Genomic DNA, 13,923 nt, shown 5'->3' on the forward strand with positions numbered 1-13,923 from the left:
TCTTTGTAGTCCTCATTCTGTTTTAGGTCTCATCTGTCCACAAAATGCTTTCCCAGAAGGATTTTAGCTTACTTGCATACATTTTGGCAAACTACAGTTTAGCTTTTATATGGCTATGTCAGGAGTGGGGTACTCCTGGGTCTCCTGCCATAGTGTTTCATTTCATTCAAATGTCTATGGACTGTCCTGGGTTGCAACTTTTCATCAGTTTTTTTCTGCCATCCATGGAGGTTAACTACAGTGCCATGGGTTGTAAACTTCTTGATTATGTTGTGCACCGTGGACAAGGGTACTTTAAGATATCTAGATGGATTTGTATCCTTGACATTGTTGATATTTTTGGTTCTCAAGTACTCATACAGTTCTCTTCTCCCTTTTCTGTTCTCTATACTTAATGTGGCACATACAGACACACAAAGTTGTTTACCCACATTTATTGAAAGGCGCTAACAATTATGTCCAGCCCATTTTTGGGTTTAGTTTGAAGTTATGTCCAATTTGGCTTTTTTTCTTTGTTTTTTTTGTGTTGTTCCAGTACACACAAAGGAAATAAAGAGGCTGTGACAAAGTCACTGGCAAAGTACTGGAGAGGAGATATGTATCACTATTGTTGTTAGCTTTAGTGATATGAACCTAGGAAAATGCTCCAGCACACTAATGCTGATAGGGGTTAATCGGCAATATTTAGGGCTAGGTTGAGTGAGCAAATGTAGAGTGGATGGAGTCTATAGAATAAATACACCGCCTTCTCTCTCATTTAGGGTTGTTTGTGGTGGGAGGTGCAAGCTCCAGAGTGAGGTGTTTTCATGATCAGGAAAGCTGAACTTTTTATTGTTTATTCCTGAGTGGGCCTATCCCCGCAGCAACACAGACTGTGCCATATGTTATACTTTTGTTTTCCCGTTAGGCCAGAAAGGCTGTGTTTTTTTAACACTGCACTGAGAAGATGGTTAGATGAGCCATGCAAAAGATGATGCCAGGTGATGATGTTGAGGCATTTTTGACTGTGTTTGAAAGGGTAGCAGAGCGAGAGAAGCTGCCGCCGGAGTGATGGGAGGAGGTGCTGGCCTCCTATCTAACTGGTAAGCCCCAAAAGGCTTATTATGACCTGACCTTACAGGATGCTCAGGAGTATGCCAAATTAAAAACTGAGAAATTGCCGAGGGGTTGCCAAAGGCTGCTGCTAAGGGGCCCCGTGCAGCTGTCAGCGTTGGCGGTTTTGATCCGGGGGGAGTGGTGGGGGCCGTCTGCGTTCTCCCATGCTATTGGCCTTGTTATTTTTAGCCACCTATTTATGGCGCTCACATTAGTTCCATGACACGCCCCCTGATGAAGGAACTTTATCCGAAACGTGCGTTGGGGTCTGGCAGCGTGTGACAGCCTGGTGTTAACCCATTCTGGTATGTGCTTGGGTCATTATGACCTATGAGGCCCTATTAACTTTGGTATATTTACTTAGATATAGTCTTTGTGTGGGCCAGCTGGGATTTTTCCCATACTTCTTTTTGCTGGCTACTCACTGATTGGATTTACTTAACCCCTGGTCATCTGGGTCTCCTTTTATACACTATTCACTTATTACTCTGCACATCCTGATCATTGTATACCATCGTATATAGGTGCACTGTGCCTCTTACACGCTGCCAATTTTCTTTTGGTGTCACTGTTGCATGTATTTATTGCCATTTTTATCTCTGGTTTTGAATAAAGATTTATATTTTTTATATATACTTGGACTCTTGAGCACTGGTTTTCTTCTGCTTTATTTAAGGACTTAATTTGTTGGAGATGCCATAGCCGTCCTTTGCCCTATATCCACCGTACAGATTGACTGCAGCATGGGGAGGCACTGTTCGTATTATACCTATCCAGCTTGTCCTGTGGAGTATCAGCTCAATAAGGGGCCACAATAAATGGGGTACTGGTGTCAGGAGTCCTTGACTCGGGGAGCTTGGTTACCCTGGTAAGGGCCACACTTCCCCACCAGTTATGAGATCGGAGTAGTTAAAGCCCTGCTACACCCAGTAATAAGAGGGCAGGGCTTTAGCTTGCTCTGGGACTTATGGAAAAAGGTGGCTGCAACAAGTTACTCAGAAAGGAGCTAGCAAAGTGGCAGAGGCCATACGAGGTGCTCGAAAAGCTGAGTGATGTCAACTACAAGGTTCACCAGCCACGGAGAAGAAAGCCGTACCTAGTGTACCACATCAACCTGCTTAAACCTTCCCGAGACAGAGAACTTGTGGAATTCACGTGCCTGTAGGCCAATTCTGAAGCCAAGGTCAAGGATGTCACAGTGGCAGAGACACTATCACTGGCCCAGAAACAACAGTATCGAGAACTGCTTCTGCAGAACCGGGACCTATTTTCAGAGTTGCCAGGATGTACACAAGTTGTTAAACATGAAATCCTGACAGAACCACATGTGTGTGAACCAAAAGCTGTATAGAATCCCCTAAGCATGCCAAAAGGTGATTTTGAAGGCGGTAAGGAGAATATTGAGCTTGAGGGTCATTGAGGAGTCAAAGATCATCTCGTCCAGCCCCATTGTCTTCATGCCAAAGCCTGATGGAGAGTGCCGTTTCTGCAATGACTACAGGAAACGAAATGAGGTGTCTAAATTTGACATGTATCCGTTGCCCCATGTCGATGAACTCATACAGAGGTTAGGGTCAGCCAGATACATCACCACCCTGGACCTAATGAAAGGTTACAGGCAAATCCTCTTTTCTCATAGTGCCAAGGAGAAGACAGCTTATTCTACACCTGACGGTTGCTTCCAGTATACCAGAATGCTGTTTGGGCTGCAAGGAGCCCCATCTACCTTCCAGAGGGCCATGGACCAGATCCTAGCTCCTTTCAAAAAGTAGCCTGCAGCTTACCTTGACGATATTGTGATATTCAGCCCAGATTGGAGAAGTCATCTGCAGAAGGTTCAGGTTGTGCTGGATGCACTGAGGAAAGTGGGGTTTACCATAAACCCAAAGAAGTGCGCCATGGGGAAATTGGATGCAAAATACTTGGACTACATCATCAGAAGAGACTAAATAAAATCACAAATGAATAAGGTTGAGGCAATCCACAATTGGCCGCAACCGGTCTCCAACATATTATGATTGTATTAAATAGAATTGATGTCAATTTAAAGAAAGTTTACCTTACTAATTTTCATACTGTTAATAGACTTTAAGTCATTAGAAAAATCAAGCAAATCTGTAAAATATTGGAGTGTTTTGTGTCTACATTTTAAACAGTGCTTATAATCTACCAAATTATATTTTTTACCGTCTGTCAATGCAAAGGGCAATGCATTGTACCCATATGGCGTTCATATTAATGTATTCTTTCTTTATATCCATAAACATTGAATTTCTTGCAGAGGTAATTTTTTTTGCAGTTAAACCCACCCAAAAACTATAGCATGCTCTTTTTGATTTTGTATGTATAAGGGTATTTTACCTAAAAGCAATGATTGTAAGAAAATTGATATGAGAATGACGTTAGGAAAGTATTTTGGATTTTACTCTTTCTTGCTAAGAGTTTAGGTATTCTACTTGGTGACATTTTTACTTTTGGGGAAACTGACACAATTATTGTGGAAGACACTAGAGGTGCGCTAATATTGCTGGGGGGCATAATTGGGGATGTCTGCTTGAAAAAGTAATTTCACTGTTGCAGTTAAGAGCATGTGCTTTGTACTTGGTAGATATTCTCACACACATTTTTAGTGGTGACACGCTTTGAACAGTTATTTTATTGAGCACTGTGGGCACTATTGTTGTCGTGGGCACTCTGTTTAGTACTCTTAATGGCTCTTCAAATGGCACACTTATTTTAGGCAGTGCTATGTGGGCACTCATTATTTGAGGAACCCTTCTGACAAGTATAGGGACACTGACTTATACATGTTTTTGAGGCATTGTATAACTGTGAGGGGAACCGTCTGATTAGTGCAGTTATTTTGCGGGCACTTTGAAGGAATTATTACTGATCGAGGTCATTATCTACTTAGCACAACTATTTTTTGGACGGGGCACTTTGTAGCACTAATTACTTTCAGAGGCACTGAGTAGCACAGCGGCACTGAGTAGCACAGCGGCACAGTAATGGGGGTAGCATAAAGGTGACAAAAAAGTTATACTTCAGGAAGGGTCATATTACCATAAACTGGGACAATGCACTTAAAAATAAAAATACACCAAACAAATGCGACATTTGTATAAGCATCCTGAATAATACATGTCCACACTATGGGATTTAACAAGCAAGAAATAGGAGGAAATGTCTATGGCTAAATAGAGCTGTAAGGGGCACAATAAATGATGAATAGAAAGTGTTTTGAGAACTAAAGCAAGAGAGTAGTTACAAGGCGTTAAATAATTATAGCGAGAAAATCAAAGAGTATAAAAAATTACACACAAGTGATCATCGTAATTGACAAGTTCTATCTATGAAAAACATGAATGGAAGGCATAATAGAATGTGTACTTAGCCTTGCATGCATTTTATCACAATTTAGTATAAATATCATGTTTTGCTGTTTTTCAGGAAGATATTCTGAGCTCCTCTATGGAGTGTTCACCAGTCTCCCGTGTGGTTATCTTTGGAGGTACACATGGAAATGAGATGTCAGGTGTCACTTTGGCGAAACACTGGCTTAAGGATCCTTCTGAGCTGCATAGGACAACGTTTATGGCCGAACCTTGTCTTGCAAATCCAATTGCTGTGGAGAAATGTGTGCGGTACATTGACAAGGACCTTAATCGCTGTTTTTCAGAGGAAGTACTAAGGTGAGGCTATTGTAATATAAGGGCTCATGCACATGACCATATTACAGGACAGAGTCATCATAGGGCATTTTGATAAGTGCATAAGTCCTGCGAAGTACTTCCATATCACTCTGGTTTAATCCGGAGGTACATAGCCTTATTCTGGATATCTAAGGAAAAATGTCATTGTGTAATTTGACTCCAGATGTATTCTAGAGAGAAATATCTCCCCACAAATGGAGTCAAAAAGACATTGGCCCCGATTCATCAAGACCGGCATTTTTTTATTCTGGTATTAATGAGGTATGTTAAAGACAGACGCTCCTGATTCATAAATAAACGCACGCCTTAATAAATCCGGTGCACCTGGAAAGTGACGTGTACCTCTGTGTGTACAGAGCCAATAATCATACTCCACTTTAGAACTGGAGTAAGATTTGTGGCGTAAGGAACACCACTGCTTGTCATGAATATGATGAGCGGGAGTTGTCACAGCCCTGTCCATTTTGTTGGAGCTTGACGAAAATGTTGTGAAAACACCAGAAGTTGCAAAATCTTAGTGCAGCTTCGCATTACACCAACATTTTGTGAGTTTTCAAAGCCTTTTTACCCAGATTTCTGGCTTAAATGCTTCGATGAATCAGGCCCATATTGTCACACAGGCTCTCTGTCAGAGCGAGTGAGCTCCCTGGGAATATATTTACTATTCTTAAATCTAAAAGTACGGTAATAAAGACACACAAACTGGTTGGCATAAATATAGGCCTCAATGCTTTATTAAGGATATTGAATAAATTAATCAATTAAAACATAACATACACTACCGTTCAAAAGTTTGGGGTCACCCAGACAATTTTGTGTTTTCCATGAAAACTCATACTTTTGTTAATCAAATGAGTTTCCAAATGAATTTAAAATCTAGGTTCGAAAAAAAGATTTTTATTTGAAATACTAATTTTCTCCTTCAAACTTTGCTTTCGTCAAAGAATGCTCCCTTTGCAGAATTACAGCATTGCAGACCTTTGGCATTCTAGTAGTTAATTTGCTGAGGTAATATGAAGAAATTTCACCTCATGCTTCCAGAAGCCCCTCCCACAAGTTGGTTTGGCTTGATGGGCACTTTTTGCACACCATACGGTCAAGCTGCTCCCACAACAGCTCAAACTGGTGACTGCGCTGGCCACTCCATTACAGATAGAATACCAGCTGCCTGCTTCTTCCCTAAATAGTTCTTGCATAATTTGGAGGTGTGCTTTGGGTCATTGTCCTGATGTAGGATGAAATTGGCTCCAATCAAGCGCTGTCCACAGGGTATAGCATGGCGTTGCAAAATGGAGTGATAGCCTTCCTTATTCAAAATCCGTTTTACCTTATACAAATCTCCCACTTTACCAGCACCAAAGCAACCCCAGACCATCACATTACCTCCACCATGCTTGACAGATGGCGTCAGGCACTCTTCCAGCATCTTTTCAGTTGTTCTGCATATCACTAATGTTCTTCTGTATGATCCAAACACCTCAAACTTGGATTCGTCTATCCATAACACTTTTTACCAATCTTCTTCTGCCCAATGTCTGTGTTCTTTTGCCCATATTAATCTTTTCCTTTTATTAGCCAGTCTCAGATATGGCTTTTTCTTTGCCACTCTGCCCTGAAGGCCAGCATCCAGTAGTCACCTCTTCACTGTAGACGTTGACACTGGCGTTTTGCATGTACTATTTAATGAAGCTGAGTTGAGGACCTGTGAGGCATCGATTTCTCAAACTACAGACTCTAATGTACTTGTCTTGTTGCTTAGTTGTGCAGTGGGGCCTCCCACTTCTCTTTCTACTCTGGTTAGAGCCTGTTTGTGCTCTCCTCTGAAGGGAGTAGTACACACCGTTGTAGAAAATCTTCAGTTTCTTGGCAATTTCTCACATGGAATAGCCTTCATTTCTAAGAACAAGAATAGACTGTCGCGTTTCACATGAAAGTTCTTTTTTTTTCTGGCCATTTTGATAGTTTAATGGAACCAACAAATGTAATGCTCCAGATTCTCAACTATCTCAAAGGAAGGTCAGGTTTATAGCTTTTCTAATAAGCCAAACTGTTTTCAGCTGTGCTAGCATACTTGCACAAGGGTTTTCAAGGGTATTCTAGCCATCCATTAGCCTTCTTACACAGTTAGCAAACACAAAGAACCATAAGAAAACTGGAGTGATGGTTGTTGGAAATGGGTCTCTATACACCTATGAAGATATTGATTTACAAACCAGACGTTTGCAGCTAGAATAGTCATTTACCACATTAATAATGTATAGAGTGTATTTCTGAATCATTTAATGTTAGCTTTATTGGAAAATCTGAGAAATGTTCTTATTTTTGAAAGAAAAGCAAAGTGACCTTAAACTTTTGAATGGTAGTGTAACTGAATTCCAGTCACGGCTTAGCGCTTAATTGGCCCCAAGCTGATCGTCCCATCCATTCATAAATGCTCATAAAAACACAACAGCCCGAGAGATGGGTGTTACCTCCCTTCAAAAATGCAATATGTCAAAGTAAATCTTAAAAAGGAGAAGGGTGGGATGGGAAATCTGCAAGTTCTTATCCGCAGTGCCATGGAGCATCCTGGGTGATGGGTTCAATAGGGCTAGAGAAAAACCCGCCTTCCTGCTGCATCCTCCAATCATGTAAGCCAAATTTTGCGGGAAAATCATCTCCAGGCCTTCCAAATTCTGCCCAGAAACCTGGTAAGGTTGATCTTTCTTCTTCTTTTAACTCCTAGTGAAAACTCACAAAGATAAAAGTTTAGAAGTAAGTAGTGCCCAAATACTATCATTACATGTTAAGTCCAATATTCCCATGAGCCTCCTTATTCTTAGCGACCGGGGGCTTTACATGGGAATATATGTACTATGCTTAAATTTAAAAGTAATAAAGACACACAAACTGGTTGGCATAAAAACAGGCTACAATGCTTTATTAAGTATATTGAATAAATCGATCAATTAAATTTCTGAATAAATTAATCAATTGAAACTTAACTCAATCCCAATAACGGCTCAGTTCTTAATTGACTCAAGCCGATCATCTAGTCCATTCATAAATACTCATAAGAACACACAGCCTGAGAGCTAGGTGTTATCTTCCACAAGCCATGACGGTCAATGTACCTGCATGGCTCCCCAAGCACTGCAGCATCAATAATATTTTGAATATCTAGATTAAATATATAAGCCTATATATGACAAATGAAAAGGGATATAAGGCGATATTGAAAGGTACAGATGAGAAGGGAGTTATGGAGTTGCTGACTTGAAAGGGTTGTGATTGTGCTATGTAGTTTGTTTTTGAAAAAGAAGTCGGCACGAGCACGAAACAATTTAGCACGAAGAAGCTCATTCATCACATCCCCCATCTTAGACTCCTAATACCCAGCTAACAAACGTAAAAAGAATCTGAATCAAAACTTAAATTACCACTATATTTCCATAATGATGCTTTCTTCCCAACTCAATGCACAAAGGAATGACCAACAACACATGTTTTCTTGGAATCTAAAAGAGAATTAGATTAAAATCAGATCTTGCCTGACATAATTATTAAATCTATTTGATTCACATCTATCCAGCTGCATCACAGAGTCTTCACTTAAACCCAACCTCACAACTTCTGTGGCAGCGCCGATCCAAAGAATAAGGAGAGAAATTAAATAAATCTAAGTTCAACGACTTCAATAATTTTTTAAAGATATAGTTGAACTCAAACCTATTTGCAAAGGAACAGTATGCATGGATAAATTATGGACTGTCACACCAGGGTTAATAGGCGTTAATAAGGGCATATTTCATTATTGATAGCTGAAAGGTGCAACCAGGTTCCTCTACCTAATTGATCAGTTTTAGATTTTCATATGAAAATCCTCAAGACACCATTTTCTATTATCATATCCTTACAAAAAATTCCTGAAGGACGATACCTGCTTTCTGATACCAAGTCAGCAAAAAAGGCAATAGGAAAAATTGCTTTAAATAACTTAGTCTCAAAATTAGATGAACATACTCCATCCAACACATCTAACAATCTAAGCACCTCGATGATGATCGGGCGGCGCTTATTCACCACCACACTGTCCCTTCTTTTTCCTTTTAACAACTGTTTTACTTGAAAAACAATATTCACTGGAATACTTTCAAATATGTTTTGGAAAAAGAAACTCAGTGTAAAATACGGGCCAAAGATGAGTACGAATAATTACTACCGACCAACCAGGAAACAAAATGAACAGCCAAAACCAAATTAGATGAGCATGCATTACCACCGACACATTCACATATTGACGACCATTTAAGCCATGAACTAGAATAATCATCCCGCACCCCACACATCCCCTGCTCTCAACCCAGCAGGAGCTGTTTGTCTCTAACGCCAGAGACTCTCATGGGCAGGCGGGGAATAGGCAACTCTGGGTTTTCTCTCCCTGAAAGACAGCCTGACATCCTCGCTACCGCCCGCCTCTTCCTGTCGCACTAAAAGGACGTCTTCTGCCACCAGACCTGGATCCTCTGAAGCTGCTACAGCGACACTGCCTGTTGACTCCTTTTCAGGCACCAACAAAGCCAATCCTCACCACCAGCCCTCTGAGACTTCTCAACTAGGCGACATAGTAAATCCTCCATCTTGAAATCTTCAAGTTCTTGTCAGCAATGCCATGGAGCATCTTGGGTCATGGTTTAATGTAATGAATGTGCTGTAGGATCTATGGTACATTTGAGATTAGAGGATCGTGGCGTTTGATTGAGCGCAGGTCCTCTTTGAATCTACATGACCATTAATGAGTTAACAGGTTGTGGCATGGAAAGGGTTTAAAATTCCTCGTGGTCTATTGGCTGTGCTGCTTAATGGAATCAAACCCCTTCCATTATAGAAACCTGAGTCTGGGTTCCCTCCATGAGAAATTATCTTTATTGATTAAAAAACCATATGCAATGGTTCACACCAAAAAAAAGTGCACAAACAAAAACAACCGTGTTCCAAAATTACCAATTAAAAATGGGTAAGCTAGAAGTCCCTCTTACTTCAACTAGGCTGTCGCCTTCCTGGCTGCGGAGGTTGGCACCCTAGGGGGGAACATTGTGGCGTCCCCGCTCCACAATGGCTAACCCTGGGAGCCCTATATTCCCTGCAGCCACTTGGGGAACACTCCTACTCGATGTCCTAAAGCAGTGTTTCTCAACTCCAGTCCTCAAGACCCACCAACAGGTCAAGTTTTCAGGATATCCTTAGCATTGCACAGGTGATATCAGCACCTGCTCAAGCATTAATTCCATCACCTGTGCAATACTAAGGAAATCCTGAAAACATGACCTGTTGGTGGGTCTTGAGGACTGGAGTTGAGAAACACTGTCCTAAAGGAACCCCTATCAATAGACATACGGTAGATGATCCTATATCTAAGAGGACCCTAGACCCCAATTAAAATAAAAAAAGAACACAATAGGCAATTGGTGAAGATTGACATAATTTCACAATGTGGTCAAAGGATAACAATACTCCAGGGGTTTGGGCCCTTGGTTTGCCAAAATAGACTGTAGTTTCTTAACATGCAGACTAAATTTCAAAAGTTGCTACAGAAATTAGATACTGCTTACACTGCCAACTAATAGTTGGCATAGATGAAAAAATGGTGCTCAGAAAACTATTAGAACCAACTCAGATGTGGTCACTGTAGGAAAAACCTAATGTTGGTTAAATCAGTGTTTTCTAAGCATGCAGTGTATGTTCACACTCTTTCCAATAGCAGCAAAAAGACCAACAATACCACATTTCAAATGTGACAAAAAATGCTGCATGATGTTGCCCAAAAGAAATTATAACCCCATCATTAACCACGTGTATAAAATGGAAGTGGTTTCTAAGCATGCAGACTGTGTTCAAAAAACTGCTGCAATAGATACTGCTTTTTAATGCCAATTGTTAATGACACAGATGAGTACCAATGCTAAACCAACTTAAAACTACAATCAGGTCAATAAAGGACCTGCAATACAACATATTTATGGCAGGAGAAAAAAAAAGTGGTTATAGGGTTATATATGATTTAACGGTAGGGTTATATATGATTTAACGGTTGGATACCCTTTTTGGATCAATTTTTGATCATTTTTTCCCTCCATGAGAGCAATAGAATCTTCATTCTGTTCCTGGCTTCTGTGGAGAAAGTGTTCTGAAGAGTTGCTCTAGTCATCTTGAGATTGTTGCATGCGGTTTGGTTTGTTGTGAATACCTCTCTCTTACCCATCGGGTGTTCTTTCTTGTTGCTTTTCTGCCTCTTTATTGTGTACCCATTTCCGCTTTGTATTTTATCCTGTGTGCCTGTTGTTTGATTGTACCTTGGTTTCTCCTTGTTTGTCCAGCCAGTTTTACTCTTTTACTCCTACCCCTTTCCTCTCTAGGGGGAGGGTGGGAGTTGCGTAGGATTTCGTAGGAGCATAGAGAGGCACATAAACCAGGCATCTTCACCTTCAGGGGTAACCCTAGGCCTCCCTAGATTAAGGGACAGTATAGGGTCCCTCCTCCCCATCTTTCCTACAGTCACAGCATGACAGTTAAATGGGTCTATGGAAAATCCAGCCTTCCTGAGGGGTCCCCCAATCATCTAAGCCAGATTTTGTGGGAGAAATATTTCCATGTCTTCCAAATTCTGCCCAGCAACCTGGTAAGCTTGATCTTTATTCTTTTTTTAACCCTTAACTCAGAGAGAGAAATAGTTTAGGAGCAAGTAGTGCCCAAATACTATGATTACATATTAATTCCATTATTCTCATGAGCCTCCTTATTCTTAGCAACCGGGGGCTTTACATTTTTGGTGGAAGCCTCAGCTTATATAATTAGCCTTTACTTACATTTTAAGCCTTTGAAAATAATTGGTAGAATCATTATTTTGGAAAATACACACATTCACCAAGTATTTTAAATAATTTATTTAATGTGTGATATGAACATATTAAAACCTAAAGTGTTGATACCCAGGCAAAGTGTGTTGGTGTCAGGTTCGATGTCTGCTGCTTTTCTGTGTGTGATTTAATATGTGAGCTAATTTTTAATCTTTATTTTATTTTGCACTGTATATATATATATATACACTCACTGGCCACTTTATTAGGTACACCTGTCCAACTGTGTGTTAAGACTTAATTTCTAATCAGCCAATCACATGGCGGCAACTCAGTGCATTTAGGCATGTAGACATGGTCAAGACAATCTCCTGCAGTTCAAACCGAGCATCAGTATGGGGAAGAAAGGTGATTTGAGTGCCTTTGAACGTGGCAAGATTGTTGGTGCCAGAAGGGCTGGTCTGAGTATTTCAGAAACTGCTGATCTACTGGGATTTTCACGCACAACCATCTCTAGGGTTTACAGAGAATGGTCCGAAAAAGAAAAAAAATCCAGTGAGCGGCAGTTCTGTGGCCGGAAATGCCTTGTTGATGCCAGAGGTCAGAGGAGAATGGGCAGACTGGTTCGAGCTGATAGAAAGGCAACAGTGACTCAAATTGCCACCCGTTACAACCAAGGTAGGCAGAAGAGCATCTCTGAACGCACAGTGCGTCGAACTTTGAGGCAGATGGGCTACAGCAGCAGAAGACCACACTGGGTACCACTCCTCTCAGCTAAGAACAGGAAACTGAGGCTACAATTTGCACAAGCTCATCGAAATTGGACAGTAGAAGATTGGAAAAACGTTGCCTGGTCTGATGAGTCTCGATTTCTGCTGCGACATTCGGATGGTAGGGTCAGAATTTGGCGTAAACAACATGAAAGCATGGATCCATCCAGCCTTGTATCAACGGTTCAGGCTGGTGGTGGTGGTGTCATGGTGTGGGGAATTTTTTCTTGGCACTCTTTGGGCCCCTTGGTACCAATTGAGCATCGTTGCAACGCCACAGCCTACCTGAGTATTGTTGCTGACCATGTCCATCCCTTTATGACCACAATGTACCCAACATCTGATGGCTACTTTCAGCAGGATAATGCGCCATGTCATAAAGCTCGAATCATCTCAGATTGGTTTCTTGAACATGACAATGAGTTCACTGTACTCAAATGGCCTCCTCAGTCACCAGATCTCAATCCAATAGAGCATCTTTGGGATGTGGTGGAACGGGAGATTCGCATCAGGGATGTGCAGCCGACAAATCTGCGCCAACTGTGTGATGCCATCATGTCAATATGGTCCAAAATCTCTGAGGAATGCTTCCAGCACCTTGTTGAATCTCTGCCACGAAGAATTGAGGCAGTTCTGAAGGCAAAAGGGGGTCCAACCCGTTACTAGCATGGTGTACCTAATAAAGTGGCCAGTGAGTGTATATATATATATATATATATATATATTTTTTTTTTTATATATTTTACTAAATGTATTTGAATTATATTTTTTGGGTTCATGGTAGAAGGGAAAAATGCAAAAAATTCTATACTTTGCTGATCTACACTTGTTCTATTTTATCAGCTCACCAGATTCCGAGAATGACCCATACGAGTTTAAGCGAGCAAGAGAACTGAATCAGAAATTTGGCTCTGGATCTTGTCTGTATGATTTTGTTTTTGATTTGCACAATACAACTTCCAACATGGGATCAACCCTATTGCTCTGCTCGAAGGATGACCTCCTGTCAATGCATTTAGCAAACTACTTGCAGGTGAGTATTATAAAAAAATAAAATGTTATGAGTAAGATTTCTAGGGGGGCTGTTTTAGATTTTGAATAAAATGGCAGAAGTTTCATGTCATATACAGTACAAAGCAACAAGGTTTAGACATCAGGAGGGGCTGCTCCTCATTTTCCTTAAAAAAACCCAAAGTCAAGTATATTGTTAAAAAAATCTACATACTCACAAACTGATCTTCCAATCATTCTTTTTTACTGCTGCTTGAATCTCTTGTAGATTTCCTACCTTCTTTCCGTGGTGGAGATCTGCAGCCTATCACTATCTACAGTACTGACCAACGCGGCAGGGGATCAGTAGGTGAGCATATGTTTAATATACATATGCCCAAGGATTCGTCATAATTAGAGTTGAGCGACTTTAGTCGGATCGGATTTCATGAAACAAAATTCGTTTCAGATGAAACTGGTCCGACTAGGGCAAAAAAAGTCGGAGTTTCATCCGAAACC

The 13,923-nt window shown here is 40.8% G+C and overlaps 1 protein-coding gene across 1 annotated transcript in view; it reads left to right on the forward strand.

Moving 5' to 3' along the window:
• LOC141088020 (N-acyl-aromatic-L-amino acid amidohydrolase (carboxylate-forming)-like) overlaps positions 1–13,923 on the forward strand; it is a 52,043-nt gene that overhangs the window by 15,634 nt on the left and 22,486 nt on the right. The window contains exons 2-3 of the mRNA XM_073573869.1: positions 4,546–4,787; positions 13,258–13,447. Coding sequence (XP_073429970.1) covers positions 4,567–4,787; positions 13,258–13,447 — 411 coding nt within the window. The 5' untranslated portion in view covers positions 4,546–4,566. The remainder of the gene's footprint in view (positions 1–4,545; positions 4,788–13,257; positions 13,448–13,923) is intronic.

The sequence above is a fragment of the Dendrobates tinctorius genome, unplaced genomic scaffold (assembly GCF_039654945.1).
Source record: "Dendrobates tinctorius isolate UK_male_01 unplaced genomic scaffold, ASM3965494v1 ptg000007l, whole genome shotgun sequence".
In the NCBI taxonomy this organism is placed as follows: domain Eukaryota; kingdom Metazoa; phylum Chordata; class Amphibia; order Anura; family Dendrobatidae; genus Dendrobates; species Dendrobates tinctorius.